This window comes from Oncorhynchus masou, chromosome 28 (assembly GCF_036934945.1).
Source record: "Oncorhynchus masou masou isolate Uvic2021 chromosome 28, UVic_Omas_1.1, whole genome shotgun sequence".
Taxonomy (NCBI): domain Eukaryota; kingdom Metazoa; phylum Chordata; class Actinopteri; order Salmoniformes; family Salmonidae; genus Oncorhynchus; species Oncorhynchus masou.
This window is the reverse complement of record NC_088239.1, coordinates 62,075,417-62,090,881: the sequence shown is the minus strand read 5'-3', so window position 1 is coordinate 62,090,881 and position 15,465 is coordinate 62,075,417. Positions and strand designations below refer to the sequence as shown.

Below are 15,465 nucleotides of genomic sequence, written 5' to 3'. Positions count from 1 at the left end.
GGCACTATTTTTATTTTTTGAAAAATAACGTTCCCAAAGTAAACTGCCTATTTCTCAGGACCAGATGCTAGAATATGCATATAATTGACAGCTTAGGATAGAAAACACTCTAAAGTTTCCAAAACTGTAAAAATATTGTCTGTGAGTATAACAGAACTGATATTGCAGGAGAGATAGATAGATAGATAGATATAGATAGAGAGATATAGATATAGATATAGATAGATAGATAGATAGATCTATCTCTCTATCTATATCTATATCTATATCTATATCTCTCTATCTATATCTATATCTATATCTATATCTCTCTATCTATATCTATATCTATATCTATATCTATATATATATATGAGGCAGGCAGGCACACACAGAGAGAGGGAGTCCATACCGTAAGCGTCCCCTTGCGGAGGGGGTGACTGAAGTGGTGGGGGAGGAGGCAGCTGAAAGGGAGGAGGTGATGAGGGAGGCCGAGGCAGTGTTCTCTGAGGCAGACATGTCCCTCTTCAGCTCCTCACTGCACCTTCGGGACACTGGGGACAAGACAGGAGAAAGGTCACTTACTGGAACATGGGTCACTGTGATGACTGAAGAAGTAGTTAACCACAGTGTTATCTGCACCACAATCACATTACTTTCACTATCAAGCCACAATAAAGTAATTTGGAGCACAGCACACAGTCGCAAATGTATGATACAGCATCAGACAGGTGCATATAGTAAAACACACACCTGAGAGGGACTTGGAGTCCATGTTGGGGACCCTCTGGAGGGCAGAGGGGGTCCCAGGTGAGGCCCGGAGCAGGTGATCTGCTGTTGGGGATGGAGAACACAGTCCCTAGTACTCTAAATGAACCCTCAAATTAACTAAATATGGAAGTATGTTGGTTGAAGCAGGGGGCAAGTCATAACCCCGATCCATAAAATCATCCAGCCAGTAAATAAGCACACTTCAGAGCCCAAGTTATTACATTAATACCCGTTAATACAAACAGACTTTTCCTAAATATAAAACTAGAGCTTTGTTAGGCTCACAGTTGGCTGCTTTTGTGCCAAGCTAAGTGGAAAAACTGAGTGTGAGCTGAGTTAGCAACGGTGGCTCTTAAGAAGTGTGTGAACAGGCATCTACATCCACTGTGGCATGCTCTTTTTACTCCTCGTCTGCATCCAAAAATGACACCATATTCCCCATTAAATGCACTAATTTTGACCAGGCCTATAGAGCTCTATATAAAATGGAGGAATAGGATGCCATTTAGGGCAAAGCCCTGTTGTCTGAGCCTGTGGCCTCCCCACCGATGGCTGTCTGCACTGGGCTGCTTTATGAACCTGATGTGATTGCAGTGCCTGTGGCCTCCCCACCGATGGCTGTCTGCACTGGGCTGCTATATGAACCTGATGTGATTGCAGTGCCTGTGGCCTCCCCACTGATGGCTGTCTGCGCTGGGCTGCTATATGAACCCCATGTGATTGCAGTGACTGTGGCCTCCCCACCGATGGCTGTCTGCGCTGGGCTGCTTTATGAACCTCATGTGATTGCAGTGCCTGTGGCCTCCCCACCGATGGCTGTCTGCGCTGGGCTGCTATATGAACCTCATGTGATTGCAGTGCCTGTGGCCTCCCCACCGATGGCTGTCTGCACTGGGCTGCTATATGAACCTCATGTGATTGCAGTGCCTGTGGCCTCCCCACCGATGGCTGTCTGCGCTGGGCTGCTATATGAACCTCATGTGATTGCAGTGCCTGTGGCCTCCCCACCGATGGCTGTCTGCACTGGGCTGCTATATGAACCTCATGTGATTGCAGTGCCTGTGGCCTCCCCACCGATGGCTGTCTGCACTGGGCTGCTATATGAACCTCATGTGATTGCAGTGACTGTGGCCTCCCCACCGATGGCTGTCTGCGCTGGGCTGCTATATGAACCTCATGTGATTACAGTGACTGTGGCCTCCCCACCGATGGCTGTCTGCGCTGGGCTGCTATATGAACCTCATGTGATTGCAGTGACTGTGGCCTCCCCACCGATGGCTGTCTGCGCTGGGCTGCTATATGAACCTCATGTGATTGCAGTGCCTGTGGCCTCCCCACCGATGGCTGTCTGCGCTGGGCTGCTATATGAACCTCATGTGATTGCAGTGCCTGTGGCCTCCCCACCGATGGCTGTCTGCGCTGGGCTGCTATATGAACCTCATGTGATTGCAGTGCCTGTGGCCTCCCCACCGATGGCTGTCTGCGCTGGGCTGCTATATGAACCTCATGTGATTGCAGTGACTGTGGCCTCCCCACTGATGGCTGTCTGCGCTGGGCTGCTATATGAACCTCATGTGATTGCAGTGCCTGTGGCCTCCCCACCGATGGCTGTCTGCGCTGGGCTGCTATATGAACCTCATGTGATTGCAGTGCCTGTGGCCTCCCCACCGATGGCTGTCTGCGCTGGGCTGCTATATGAACCTCATGTGATTGCAGTGCCTGTGGCCTCCCCACCGATGGCTGTCTGCGCTGGGCTGCTATATGAACCTCATGTGATTGCAGTGCCTGGCCTCCCCACCGATGGCTGTCTGCACTGGGCTGCTATATGAACCTCATGTGATTGCAGTGACTGTGGCCTCCCCACCGATGGCTGTCTGCGCTGGGCTGCTATATGAACCTCATGTGATTGCAGTGCCTGTGGCCTCCCCACCGATGGCTGTCTGCGCTGGGCTGCTATATGAACCTCATGTGATTGCAGTGCCTGTGGCCTCCCCACCGATGGCTGTCTGCGCTGGGCTGCTATATGAACCTCATGTGATTGCAGTGCCTGTGGCCTCCCCACCGATGGCTGTCTGCACTGGGCTGCTATATGAACCTCATGTGATTGCAGTGACTGTGGCCTCCCCACCGATGGCTGTCTGCGCTGGGCTGCTATATGAACCTCATGTGATTGCAGTGACTGTGGCCTCCCCACCGATGGCTGTCTGCGCTGGGCTGCTTTATGAACCTCATGTGATTGCAGTGCCTGTGGCCTCCCCACCGATGGCTGTCTGCGCTGGGCTGCTATATGAACCCCATGTGATTGCAGTGACTGTGGCCTCCCCACCGATGGCTGTCTGCGCTGGGCTGCTTTATGAACCTCATGTGATTGCAGTGACTGTGGCCTCCCCACCGATGGCTGTCTGCACTGGGCTGCTTTATGAACCTCATGTGATTGCAGTGCCTGTGGCCTCCCCACCGATGGCTGTCTGCACTGGGCTGCTATATGAACCTCATGTGATTGCAGTGACTGTGGCCTCCCCACCGATGGCTGTCTGCGCTGGGCTGCTATATGAACCTCATGTGATTGCAGTGCCTGTGGCCTCCCCACCGATGGCTGTCTGCGCTGGGCTGCTATATGAACCTCATGTGATTGCAGTGCCTGTGGCCTCCCCACCGATGGCTGTCTGCGCTGGGCTGCTATATGAACCTCATGTGATTGCAGTGCCTGTGGCCTCCCCACCGATGGCTGTCTGCGCTGGGCTGCTATATGAACCTCATGTGATTGCAGTGACTGTGGCCTCCCCACCGATGGCTGTCTGCGCTGGGCTGCTATATGAACCTCATGTGATTGCAGTGACTGTGGCCTCCCCACTGATGGCTGTCTGCGCTGGGCTGCTTTATGAACCTCATGTGATTGCAGTGCCTGTGGCCTCCCCACCGATGGCTGTCTGCGCTGGGCTGCTATATGAACCCCATGTGATTGCAGTGCCTGTGGCCTCCCCACCGATGGCTGTCTGCGCTGGGCTGCTTTATGAACCTCATGTGATTGCAGTGCCTGTGGCCTCCCCACCGATGGCTGTCTGCGCTGGGCTGCTATATGAACCTCATGTGATTGCAGTGCCTGTGGCCTCCCCACCGATGGCTGTCTGCGCTGGGCTGCTATATGAACCTCATGTGATTGCAGTGCCTGTGGCCTCCCCACCGATGGCTGTCTGCGCTGGGCTGCTATATGAACCTCATGTGATTGCAGTGCCTGTGGCCTCACCACCGATGGCTGTCTGCGCTGGGCTGCTATATGAACCTCATGTGATTGCAGTGCCTGTGGCCTCCCCACCGATGGCTGTCTGCGCTGGGCTGCTATATGAACCTCGTGTGATTGCAGTGCCTGTGGCCTCCCCACCGATGGCTGTCTGCGCTGGGCTGCTATATGAACCTCGTGATTGCAGTGCCTGTGGCCTCCCCACCGATGTCTGTCTGCGCTGGGCTGCTATATGAACCCCATGTGATTGCAGTGCCTGCTATATGAACCCCATGTGATTGCAGTGCCTGCTATATGAACCCCATGTGATTGCAGTGACTGTGGCCTCCCCACCGATGGCTGTCTGCGCTGCTATATGAACCTCATGTAATTGCAGTGACTGTGGCCTCCCCACCGATGGCCGTCTGCGCTGGGCTGCTATATGAACCTCGTGATTGCAGTGCCTGTGGCCTCCCCACCGATGTCTGTCTGCGCTGGGCTGCTATATGAACCCCATGTGATTGCAGTGCCTGCTATATGAACCCCATGTGATTGCAGTGACTGTGGCCTCCCCACCGATGGCTGTCTGCGCTGCTATATGAACCTCATGTAATTGCAGTGACTGTGGCCTCCCCACCGATGGCTGTCTGCGCTGGGCTGCTATATGAACCCCATGTGATTGCAGTGCCTGCTATATGAACCCCATGTGATTGCAGTGCCTGCTATATGAACCCCATGTGATTGCAGTGCCTGCTATATGAACCCCATGTGATTGCAGTGCCTGCTATATGAACCCCATGTGATTGCAGTGCCTGCTATATGAACCCCATGTGATTGCAGTGCCTGTGGCCCTTCTTCCATTATTACACCTGACACTCAAGATTGACCTCCTATCTCCCATCCCCCGTCTGCTACACACCGCTCTACTATTCCAACCTCCTAGCTATACATGGACATCAGGACGGCAGTGACGGACTTGTGGTGTTCATCTGTGAGGTCATGGTGCAGTGAGGTAACCTACTAAACTAGGTGAATGCACTGACTCCCTGGACAAGTGTCTCCTAAATAACTAAAATGTAAATATGTCTGTTCTGTTGGACAACCATTAAATGATATGAATGAAGACAGCGTTGTACCCACCTGGCATAGTGAGGTCTGTGTAACTGGACCTCTTGTCCACCATGGAGGATGGGGGCTTGGGGGTCGACGCAGTGTGCCTCTGAAACATAGAACAATTGAAGAGAATCAGACATACACACTAGCATTTACAGCAACATTGTTCATTAATGAGGACAGTATAACAGAACTACTCCAGAAGTAGGGTATCCAATCAAAAATGCATATTTTGTCCAATGGGTAAAATAATGTTAATTGTGTATACACTCCTAAGAAAACCATCATCATCATCCGTTCCAATGTTATTGGAGTTTTTACCATTGTAGGATTGGATGGCCAAAATTAGGGAGACTAAATCAACAGAGGCCGAAAAAAAGGGGCCAAAAATGTTTTCTAAAATATCTGGAAAATAGCATTGCGTCAGCTAGGCTGGACGCAGTGGGAGAATTAAGGATGACTGACAGGCTCACAGTTGAACTTGTCATCTTTCTTCTCTAACCCGGAGGACAAAGAAAAAAAAGGAGGGAAGATAGATATCGATTGAGACATGACATAGTATTTTCAGTTAGGTGTACACTCTTCAGATTAATGTGAAATTCTTGTTTTTTCGCAAAGATTTCACAAAAAACAAGCATATCTTTGTGAAATGTCAATGGAGCAAAGAGCGTACCGCAAGCTTTTTATTTTCAAATCCTTTCTAACAAGAGGGAACAACTTTGCAGATGACAACAAGAACATGTCAAATCCTCAAAAGTGTCTGTGAGAAAGAGGTACTGCTCTGTCACATCTTGGTACTTATTATCGGATGTATTAGGTTACAAAATCTGACTTTTTGGATATATATTTTTTTAAATATATCTGTTATTTTACCAGGTAAGTTGACTGAGAACACGTTCTCATTTGCAGCAACAACCTGGGGAATAGTTACAGGGGAGAGGAGTGGGGTGAATGAGCCAATTGTAAACTGAGGATTATTAGGTGACCATGATGGTCTGAGGGTCAGATTGGGAATTTAGCCAGGACACCGGGGTCAACACCCCTACTCTTATGATAAGTGCCATGGGATCTTTAATGACCTCAGAGAGTCAGGACACCCGTTTAACGTCCCATCCGAAAGACTGCACCCTACACAGGGCAATGTCCCCAATCACTGCCCTGGGGCATTGGGATATATTTTTTTAAACCAGAGGAAAGAGTGCCTCCTACTGGCCCTCCAACACCACTTCCAGCAGCATCTGGTCTCCCATCCAGGACTGACCAGGGCCAACCCTGCCTTGCTTCAGAAGCAAGCCAGCAGTGGTATGCTATATAATATATAGATATAAATGATATGTTAGAGAAAGACCCCACTGAACGATTCAGAACATGAAGAATCATATTTGTCTTGGTAAAATGTATTTTATAACATAAGGAAGTGAGATTTCATCACCACAGCGTGATTTCAACCACTCTGGGCAGAGAAGGTGGACACCCTATATTAGAGCTACCCGACATACATCGGGTTAGGACTGGGTAAGGCCTGTTTTTTCATTAAGAAGTTGGGTACAGGTAAGGCTCAGTTATCACTAACATTTTGAATCGGAGCCATTTTCTCATGCTCATAACAGATCTCATCATTGAGCAGAGCAGCCCCAGTGGAGCTGTTGCTATGGATTAGGGCTGACCCCATTTAGGCGACTGGTCGATTGTTTGGTCGATAGGCTGTTGGTCGACCAAGATTTTTGTAGTCGAGCAGTGGCAAATATATATTTTTTAAATGATGACACAGAAGACACGCCTGTGAATCAGATGGGTGGACTAAAACGGACCAGTTTTTTTCTTCTTCTGGTTAGGCTTTATTGATCTCTGGCTCCCTCTTTAGTAATTTGTCTTAATTTTTAAATTACAGTGCTTAAAGCATCAGACAAGCTCAGTAGCCTACATATAGTTGATTTTATTCAAATATATGGTGTGTCTATATATGGAAAAATACCCTTCTTCAAATGTAAACCAATCGCTTGGTCGAAAGAACAGACAACTCTCGGTCAACAGTTGTTTTTTTCTAGCTTGAAATATACTTATTTATGTTACCATACTAGAATGTATTGATTACTTTACATTAATATATGTTGGGGTCAAAGGAGGGTGGATAAGAACACGGTGCATGGAAAGTTACTGAGGGAGACAAGGGTGGGAGGCAGGGAGTTTACATTCTGTAAAACAGATTATTGTTAAGTGTCATGGATCCTATGGAGGAAGGCAAAAGGCAACATTCTGGTTTCAGTCACTGATAAAGTAGGACAGCCATGGATTTGGGAGGAGTGAGAAGGAATATTCCTATCACATACACATTTCAAATCAAGTTATTGGTCACATACACATTTTTAGCAGATGTTACTGTGGGTGTAGCGAAATGCATGTGTTCCTAATTCCAACAGTGCAGTAGTACCTAACAATTCACAACAATACACACAAATCTAAAAGTAAAAGAATGGAATTAAGAAACATAAATTTTAGGACGAGCAATCTCGGAGTGGCATTGACTAAAATACAGCAGAATACAGCATATACATATGAGATGAATAAAGCACTAAGTAAAAATTAAAGTGGCCAGTGATTCCATGATTAAAGTGGCCAGTGATTCCATGATTAAAGTGGCCAGTGATTCCATGATTAAAGTGGCCAGTGATTCCATGGTTAAAGTGGCCAGTGATTCCATGGTTAAAGTGGCCAGTGATTCCATGGTTAAAGTGGCCAGTGATTCCATGTCTATGTATAAAGGGCAGCAGCCTCTAATGTGCAGGGCTGAGTAACCAAGTAACCGGGTCCTAGTAATTACATGCCTACGAAGGTTCTAGCAGGAGGTTAGACCATGACAACACCAGTAAAAGGAACCAATTACGTTCCTGACCAGCAGCAGAGATGCATTGGCTATCTAGATGTGCAAGGAGTTGACTCCTAGTAGAAGGGCATAAATATACGTGCTTGTGTAAACAAGTATTTGTCTTTACAGCCGTATGACCCAGTGGGTGAATGAACTTGGTTTGAGCTTTTTTTCAAGGCATCCATTTGAGTTTCTCTGTTCAAAACCGTTGTCATCAGGATTCACCACGATTCAGTCAAACTAGAGAGTCCGAATCAGTGAAACAGGAGCCAGCACCAAAAACAAGGTAGGCACAGTTCCTACACCTGTTACCAGTCATTCCCATATCTTGGGGAGATGAGAGTTGTAGGTTGAACCAATAATAGGATATGGACCTAGAAAACCAGAGCTTATTCAATAGTCCCATTGTATTATGACCGGTCGTAGATTTATGGTATAGGGTAATTCCGAGCAGGCTGGTACCTGCGGGAGGTAAGTCCTAGGGGGTAAATCCTGAGTGGGTTGGTTTCTGCTGGGTTCATATAAGCATAGGGTAAGTCCTGGAAAGTAAGCCGAGCAAGCTGTTCCCTGCAGAAGGTCAGTCCGAGGGGGTAAATCCTGAGTGGGGTTGGTTCCCTGCTAGACCCATAAAGGGGGAGTGAAAGCCCAGCCGCGGTGTGAGGTGGTAGTGTGTGTGTGTGTGTGTGTGTGTGTGTGTGTGTGTGTGTGTGTGTGTGTGTGTGTGTGTGTGTGTGTGTGAGGTGGTAGTGTGTGTGTGTGGTAGTAGTGTGTGTGTGTGTGCTTGTGTACTAGTACGGTAGGTTGTAGAGAAGTAGTCCACGGGTAGAAAAGCTAAAATATAATATTTGACAGTTGTTCGAACATGATGTGTGTATTTAGCAGTAGCAATAAGAAGAGAGGGTGGTTTATGCCCTATTGGGTAGGGGAACCTGTGTTGTCAACAACAGTGATATTTGAAGCATGACACTGGTATAAGACATTAGGTCTCCTGTATTCTCCAGTACTAAATTCACAGATGCTCCAGTATTGGTTCTAATACAAAGTATTAGGTCCTGTGGCCAAATTATTAGGCCCCTATACCTTAACTACTATCCAGGAAGTGAGTATCACTTTTTAAAATTGCCGTGTATTAGAGCCGCGAGTGAGGAAAACCCCCTGGACACCGCCGGGAGAGGTGTTGGAATAATAACTATTGACATGGCGACCGACGGCCCCGATTCTCCCTGTAAAAGGGGGGATAGAGGAAGAAAAGATTAAAGCCATAGAGGCACTGAAAGAGGAGCATGAGCATTGTACCAATTTGGCTCCAATATGGGAAAAATCTTGCAAACTGGATAAGATTGTAATTTTCCGTCAGCAGACCAATCTAATAAAGAATTCAGAGATGATATTGTGAGTTGGCACAATCACATACAATACAAATCTAAAGCACAATAAATCAGCGTTTTGATGTCAGCAGGCTATCAAACGAAAAGCTAAACCGATAAAACCAAAGTTAGTAGATATACTCAGCATCAAAAAGACCGGGTACGTGAGTATATTGATAGAATGTGTTAGTCTGCTTTGATGGCAGGTTTGAAACCTGTTATCAAAATGGCTATTGCGGGGGTAGTGGACAAACATTTTCACTGGGATGAAATAGTGAAGGAGGTTTTGAGAGTGGAATCTGATACCGCTCACCAAGCAGCCTTGAATGTGGTTGATAAAGCCAGAGTGAAAGTCTAACAGTGGTTTTAACAGTCAAGGTAAGATAAAGAAACGGAGGAAAGGGCAGCAAACCTATGCTAAGATGCAGGGCGAACTCTGTTTTAGATGTGGGACCGTCGGTCATTGGAAGAATGAGTGTATGGTAGTACTGGAGCCTACTGCACCCGCTCCCTATGGAGGGAATGCTGCGACGCATGTGTTCGCAGCATTAACAACAGACACTCTTGAGATTAGCAGCGGTGATTGACATAGGCTACATTTACAACAGGAAAAAGTATTACAATTAGTAGGGTAACAGGGGCAGAATCGAAAGCTATATGACTACTACCCATGTCTCGGACCATAGAACCTGTAACAGCCAGATCGTTTTACATGGCGACGGGTGTGGTACCAATTTTGAGGTTGGATAATCTATGCGAAATGACAGGGAAAATGGATTCTAAAAAGTAACAAGTTAAAGTTGGCATGGACAAAAACTCAGAAAACCTTGGGGTTTTTTAATCTCGTGAGACATTATTCCATTTTGATCTTGAAATAGCTACATAGAATTGACGAAATCAAGGAGGGATCCTCATGAGAATTTAGAGTGGAGTTAATATTGTCAGTCATTGTTTGTAGAGTTAAAGAAACAAATTGTAGAGTTTTAAAAAAGCTGTCAAGCGCCAGCATTGGGTTTGAAAAATGACCTTTTAAAATTGTGTTCATGAGTAAAAAGGGCCTCGTAGTGCGGTGGTTACGTAAAATCATGTGGAAGAGAGAGAACAGTCAGTACTGGACTAAATCATCAGACTTGGCGGCAAGGGGAATGCCACCGTGTCTAAGGGTACTACAGGCTACAGAAATGGTTAAGCATACTTCGATTACAATGCCCTCCCCCCAGCAAAATAGATCTGTCTTGATTCAGTGCACATTAATCTTAAAATAGTAGACATCAATGAGTGTGAAGCAAACAGGGAATATCCAACACAGATTGGTAATGGTATATGCAGTAAATGGTGGGATGGATTAAAACCCAAACGATTAATGAGTGGAGGGAGGACAGTGGACTGAAGATAATTTATTATGTTTTGTCTTGTTTATTATGTTTTGTTTTACACTTTATAAAACTTCAGAATTTCACTAACTGCTCTCTCAAGGCAACAGCCTCGGGAGACATTTCAAAGAAAGAAAGAGAGAGATAGAGAGATAGAGAGAGAGCGAGAGAGAGAGATAGATCGGGACACCCTATCCTCTCCTAGAAGAGAAAATGTAAATTTAGTTCTCACTATGTCTTAAACTTACTAATCTTATAATCAGCAACAAAAGTTAAGGCAAAAGGGAGCTCCCAATTAAGTAAGTTGGTTTTTGCCCTATTTTTTTTACCACACACACCAGCACCCCACCTGTTATTAATATTTGGTAGTGGCGTTAATACAATGTCTGATTTAACTGTGTGGGGTCTTTTTATTTGGTTTTAGTAGGTTCTTCACGGGCTAGAAAGGATGCACGTTAAAAGGGCATAGAAATTAAATATGTTCTAAAGTACCTATTGTCCGAATTTTGGATGCACACATGTAAGTTCTCCTGATAAGAATGTACTGAAAAAAACTACATGTAAAACGGGTACACAGAAGGTTTGAAATGTCTTTATATAAGTAGCCCTGAAGTACAGGGAATGAACATACTCACTTAATGGTGTTGAATGACCTCTGTTGTGACTTTCTGGTAAGGCCTGAACACCCTCACCACAAAGGCTAGAGACATGGGTGGGATTTAAGTATAATATGAAGAAGTGTGTTGCTGTTGTTTTGTTTTTGTCTTTGCTTCAATACAAATATTACCAGATTGGGCCTGCTGTATGGTTGGGATGTCTCCCTAAGGGTTAGCCTTCTAACTCCCAGACCATGGAACTCTGCCGTGAGGTCGCCAAAATAAGTACTGTATAAGCCAATTTGCAAAACGACTTCAACAGTGTGTTGTTATTCTCTGACATTTCTCTTAGAAATATAGTATTAAGAAAAGTGGGAATGTAATAATTATTCATACGGTGAATAGTTTGTCTGCATCTCCTGAATCAGAAATGCCTTAAACTTGTTTAGGTCTGTCCTCTCTCAAGGTTATGGTGATAGTGACTCCAGATGGTATCTACAGTGGGAAGGAAAAGTATGTGGATCCTTTGGAATTACATGGCTCTCTGCAGAAATCGGTCACAACATTTTATCTGATCTTCATCTAAGTCACAACAATAGACAAACACAGTCTGCTTAACGTGTTTACGCTACACGTTCCCCAAGGGCACCCCCCCCCCACCCCCTCAACTCAAAAAGTGGCGCACAGAATGCAAAAATATTCTTAGAAATATTTAACCTCCACACATTAACAAGTCCAATAGATCAAATGAAAGATAAACACCTTGTTCATCTACCCAGCGAGTCAGATTTCTAAAATGTTTTACGGCGAAAACACAGCACATATGTATATCAAACCACCAAAGACACATACAATATGTAGCCATTTTGTCAAACAAAAGATGCAATCACAAGCAGGATTAAAAGAAAAATAATTCACTTTGGAAAATCTTCATCAGATGACAGTAATAGGACATGTTACACAGTACATATGTTTTTTTCAATAATATGCAATTTATATCCATAAATCTCCGTTTACATTGACGCCATGTTCAGAAAATGCTAAAAAATGTCCGGAGAAAGTTTGTCTGCATCTCCTGAATCAGAAATGCCTGTTTTCTGAAGTTGCGGATCAGACCTGACTATGGTCAGGAGGAATTCTGGACCATTCCTCTTGACAAAACTGTTTCAGATCAGCAACATTTTTTAGCATTTTCTGAACATGGCGTCAATGTCATTATGGAACAAACCTAAATTGAAAATAGGGGGACACAGTTTCCTGGAAAGGTTGGTATAGAAAGGTGATAAAGAACATTGGTTGTCTGTATCAAGAAACACTTACCTCTGAATAACTAAGGTCCAAGTATAATTTACAGAAACAAGACAGATATCTCTAGCTTAGAGACTGTATGTTTAAGGTAGGATAGAACACATTCCCAGTACATTCCGATAGTATTACGATAGACATCCTTTGCAAATTACCACATACAGCAGGGCTTTTATATTGTCACTTTACAGGTGGATTTAAGGATACTTGTATGGGCCTAAAGGCCATATGGAGAAAAAGACTTGGAGGTAACATTTGGAGAGGAGAGGAATGGAATATAATATTACAACAGAGTTCTGTCCTACTATCCAGGTCTGTACCCAAACAATTTGAACTTCTACTTTTAAAACTCCAGCTCTCTAAAAACAAGTCTCTCACTGTTGCCGCCTGCTATAGACCACCCTCTGCCCCCAGCTGTGCTCTGGACACCATATGTGAAATGATTGCCCCCCCATCTATCTTCAGAGCTCGTGCTGCTAAGCGACCGAAACTGGAACATGCTTAACACCCCAGCCATCCTACAATCTAAGCTTGATGCCCTCAATCTCACACAAATTATCAATGAACCTACCAGGTACCTCCCCAAAGCCATAAACACGAGCACCCTCATAGATATCATCCTGACCAACCCTAAATATACCTCTGCTGTCTTCAACCAAGATCTCAGCAATCACTGCCTCATTGCCTGCATCCGTAATGGGTCTGCGGTCAAACAACCTCCACTCATCACTGGCAAACGTTCCCTGAAACACTTCAGCAAGCAGGCCTTTCTAATCCACCTGGCCGGGGTATCCTGGAAGGATATTGATCTCATCCCGTCAGTAGAGGATGCCTGGTTATTTTTTTTAAAAATGACTTCCTAACCATCTTAAAACTTAGAACCAGGAACAGATATCGCCCTTGGTTCTCCCCAGACCTGACTGCCCTTAACCAACACAAAAACATCCTATGTCGTTCTGCATCAGCATCAAACAGCCCCGTGATATGCAGCTTTTCAGGGAAGCTAGAAACCCTTATACACAGGCAGTTAGAAAAGCCAAGGCTAGCTTTTTCAAGCAGAAATGTGCTTCCTGCAAGACTAACTCAAAAAAAGTTCTGGGACACTAAAGTCCATGGAGAATAAGAACACCTCCTCCCAGCTGCCCACTGCACTGAGGATAGGAAACACTGTCACCACTGATAAATCCACTATAATTGAGAATTTCAATAAGCATTTTTCTACGGCTGGCCATGCTTTCCACCTGGCTACCCCTACCCCGGTCAACAGCACTGCATCCCCCACAGCAACTCGCCCAAGCCTTCCCCAGTTCTCCTTCTCCCAAATCCATTCAGCTGATGTTCTGAAAGAGCTGCAAAATCTGGACCCCTACAAATCAGCCGGGCTAGACAACCTGGACCCTTTCTTTCTAAAATTATCTGCCGAAATTGTTGCCACCCCTATTACTAGCCTGTTCAACCTCTCTTTCGTGTCATTTGAGATTCCCGAAGATTGGAAAGCAGATGCGGTCATCCCCCTCTTCAAAGGGGAGGGACGGGACACACTCTTGACCCAAACTGCTACAGACCTATATCTATCCTACCCTGCCTTTCTAAGGTCTTCGAAAGCCAAGTCAACAAACAGATTACCGACCATTTTGAATCTCACCATACCCTCTCTGCTATGCAATCTGGTTTCAGAGCTGGTCATGGGTGCACCTCAGCCACGCTCAAGGTCTTGAACAATATCTTAACCGCCATCGATAAGAAACATTACTGTGCAGCCGTATTCATTGATCTGGCCAAGGCTTTCGACTGTCAATCACCACATCCTCATCGGCAGACTCGACAGCCTTGGTTTCTCAAACGATTGCCTCGCCTGGTTCACCAATTGCTTCTCTGATAGAGTTCAGTGTGTCAAATCGGAGGGTCTGCTGTCCGGACCTCTGGCAGTCTCTGGGGGTGCCACAGGGTTCAATTCTTGGACCGACTCTCTTCTCTGTATACATCAATGATGTCGCTCTTGCTGCTGGTGAGTCTCTGATCCACCTCTATGTAGACGAGACCACTCTGTATACTTCTAGCCCTTCTTTGAACACTGTGTTAACAACCCTCCAGGCAAGCTTCAATGCCATACAACTCTCCTTCCGTGGCCTCCAATTGCTCTTAAATAGTAAAACTAAATGCAGTAAAACTAAATGCATGCTCTTCAACCGATCGCTGCCTGCACCTGCCCAACATCACTACTCTGGACGGCTCTGACTTAGAATACGTGGACAACTACAAATACCTAGGTGTCTGGTTAGACTGTAACCTCTCCTTCCAGACCCACATCAAACATCTCCAATCCAAAGTTAAATCTAGAATTAGCTTCCTATTTCGCAACAAAGCATCCTTCACTCATGCTGTAAAACTGACCATCCTACCAATCCTCGACTTCGGCGATGTCATTTACAAAATAGCCTCCAATACCCTACTCAACAAATTGGATGCAGTCTATCACAGTGCAATCCGTTTTGTCACCAAAGCCCCATATACTACCTACCATTGCGACCTGTACGCTCTTGTTGGCTGGCCCTCGCTTCATACTCGGCGCCAAACCCACTGGCTCCATGTCATCTACAAGACCCTGCTAGGTAAAGTCCCCCCTTATCTCAGCTCGCTGGTCACCATAGCATCACCCACCTGTAGCATGCGCTCCAGCAGGTATATCTCTCTGGTCACCCCCAAAACCAATTCTTTCTTTGGCTGCCTCTCCTTCCAGTTCTCTGCTGTCAATGACTGCAACGAACTACAAAAATCTCTGAAACTGGAAACACTTATCTCCCTCACTAGCTTTAAGCACCAGCTGTCAGAGCAGCTCACAGATTACTGCACCTGTACATAGCCCACCAATAAT

The 15,465-nt window shown here is 45.8% G+C and overlaps 1 protein-coding gene across 2 annotated transcripts in view; it reads right to left on the bottom strand.

Annotated features, from left to right (window-relative positions):
* LOC135518024 (cytospin-A-like) overlaps positions 1–15,465 on the bottom strand; it is a 46,186-nt gene that overhangs the window by 9,847 nt on the left and 20,874 nt on the right. The window contains exons 9-11 of one of the 2 annotated variants that reach the window (XM_064942847.1): positions 5,111–5,189; positions 733–813; positions 392–533 (exon numbers count right to left, since the gene is read on the bottom strand). In XM_064942847.1, the coding sequence (XP_064798919.1) occupies positions 392–533; positions 733–813; positions 5,111–5,189 (302 nt within the window). The remainder of the gene's footprint in view (positions 1–391; positions 534–732; positions 814–5,110; positions 5,190–15,465) is intronic. The other variant, XM_064942848.1, reaches the window with a different exon arrangement.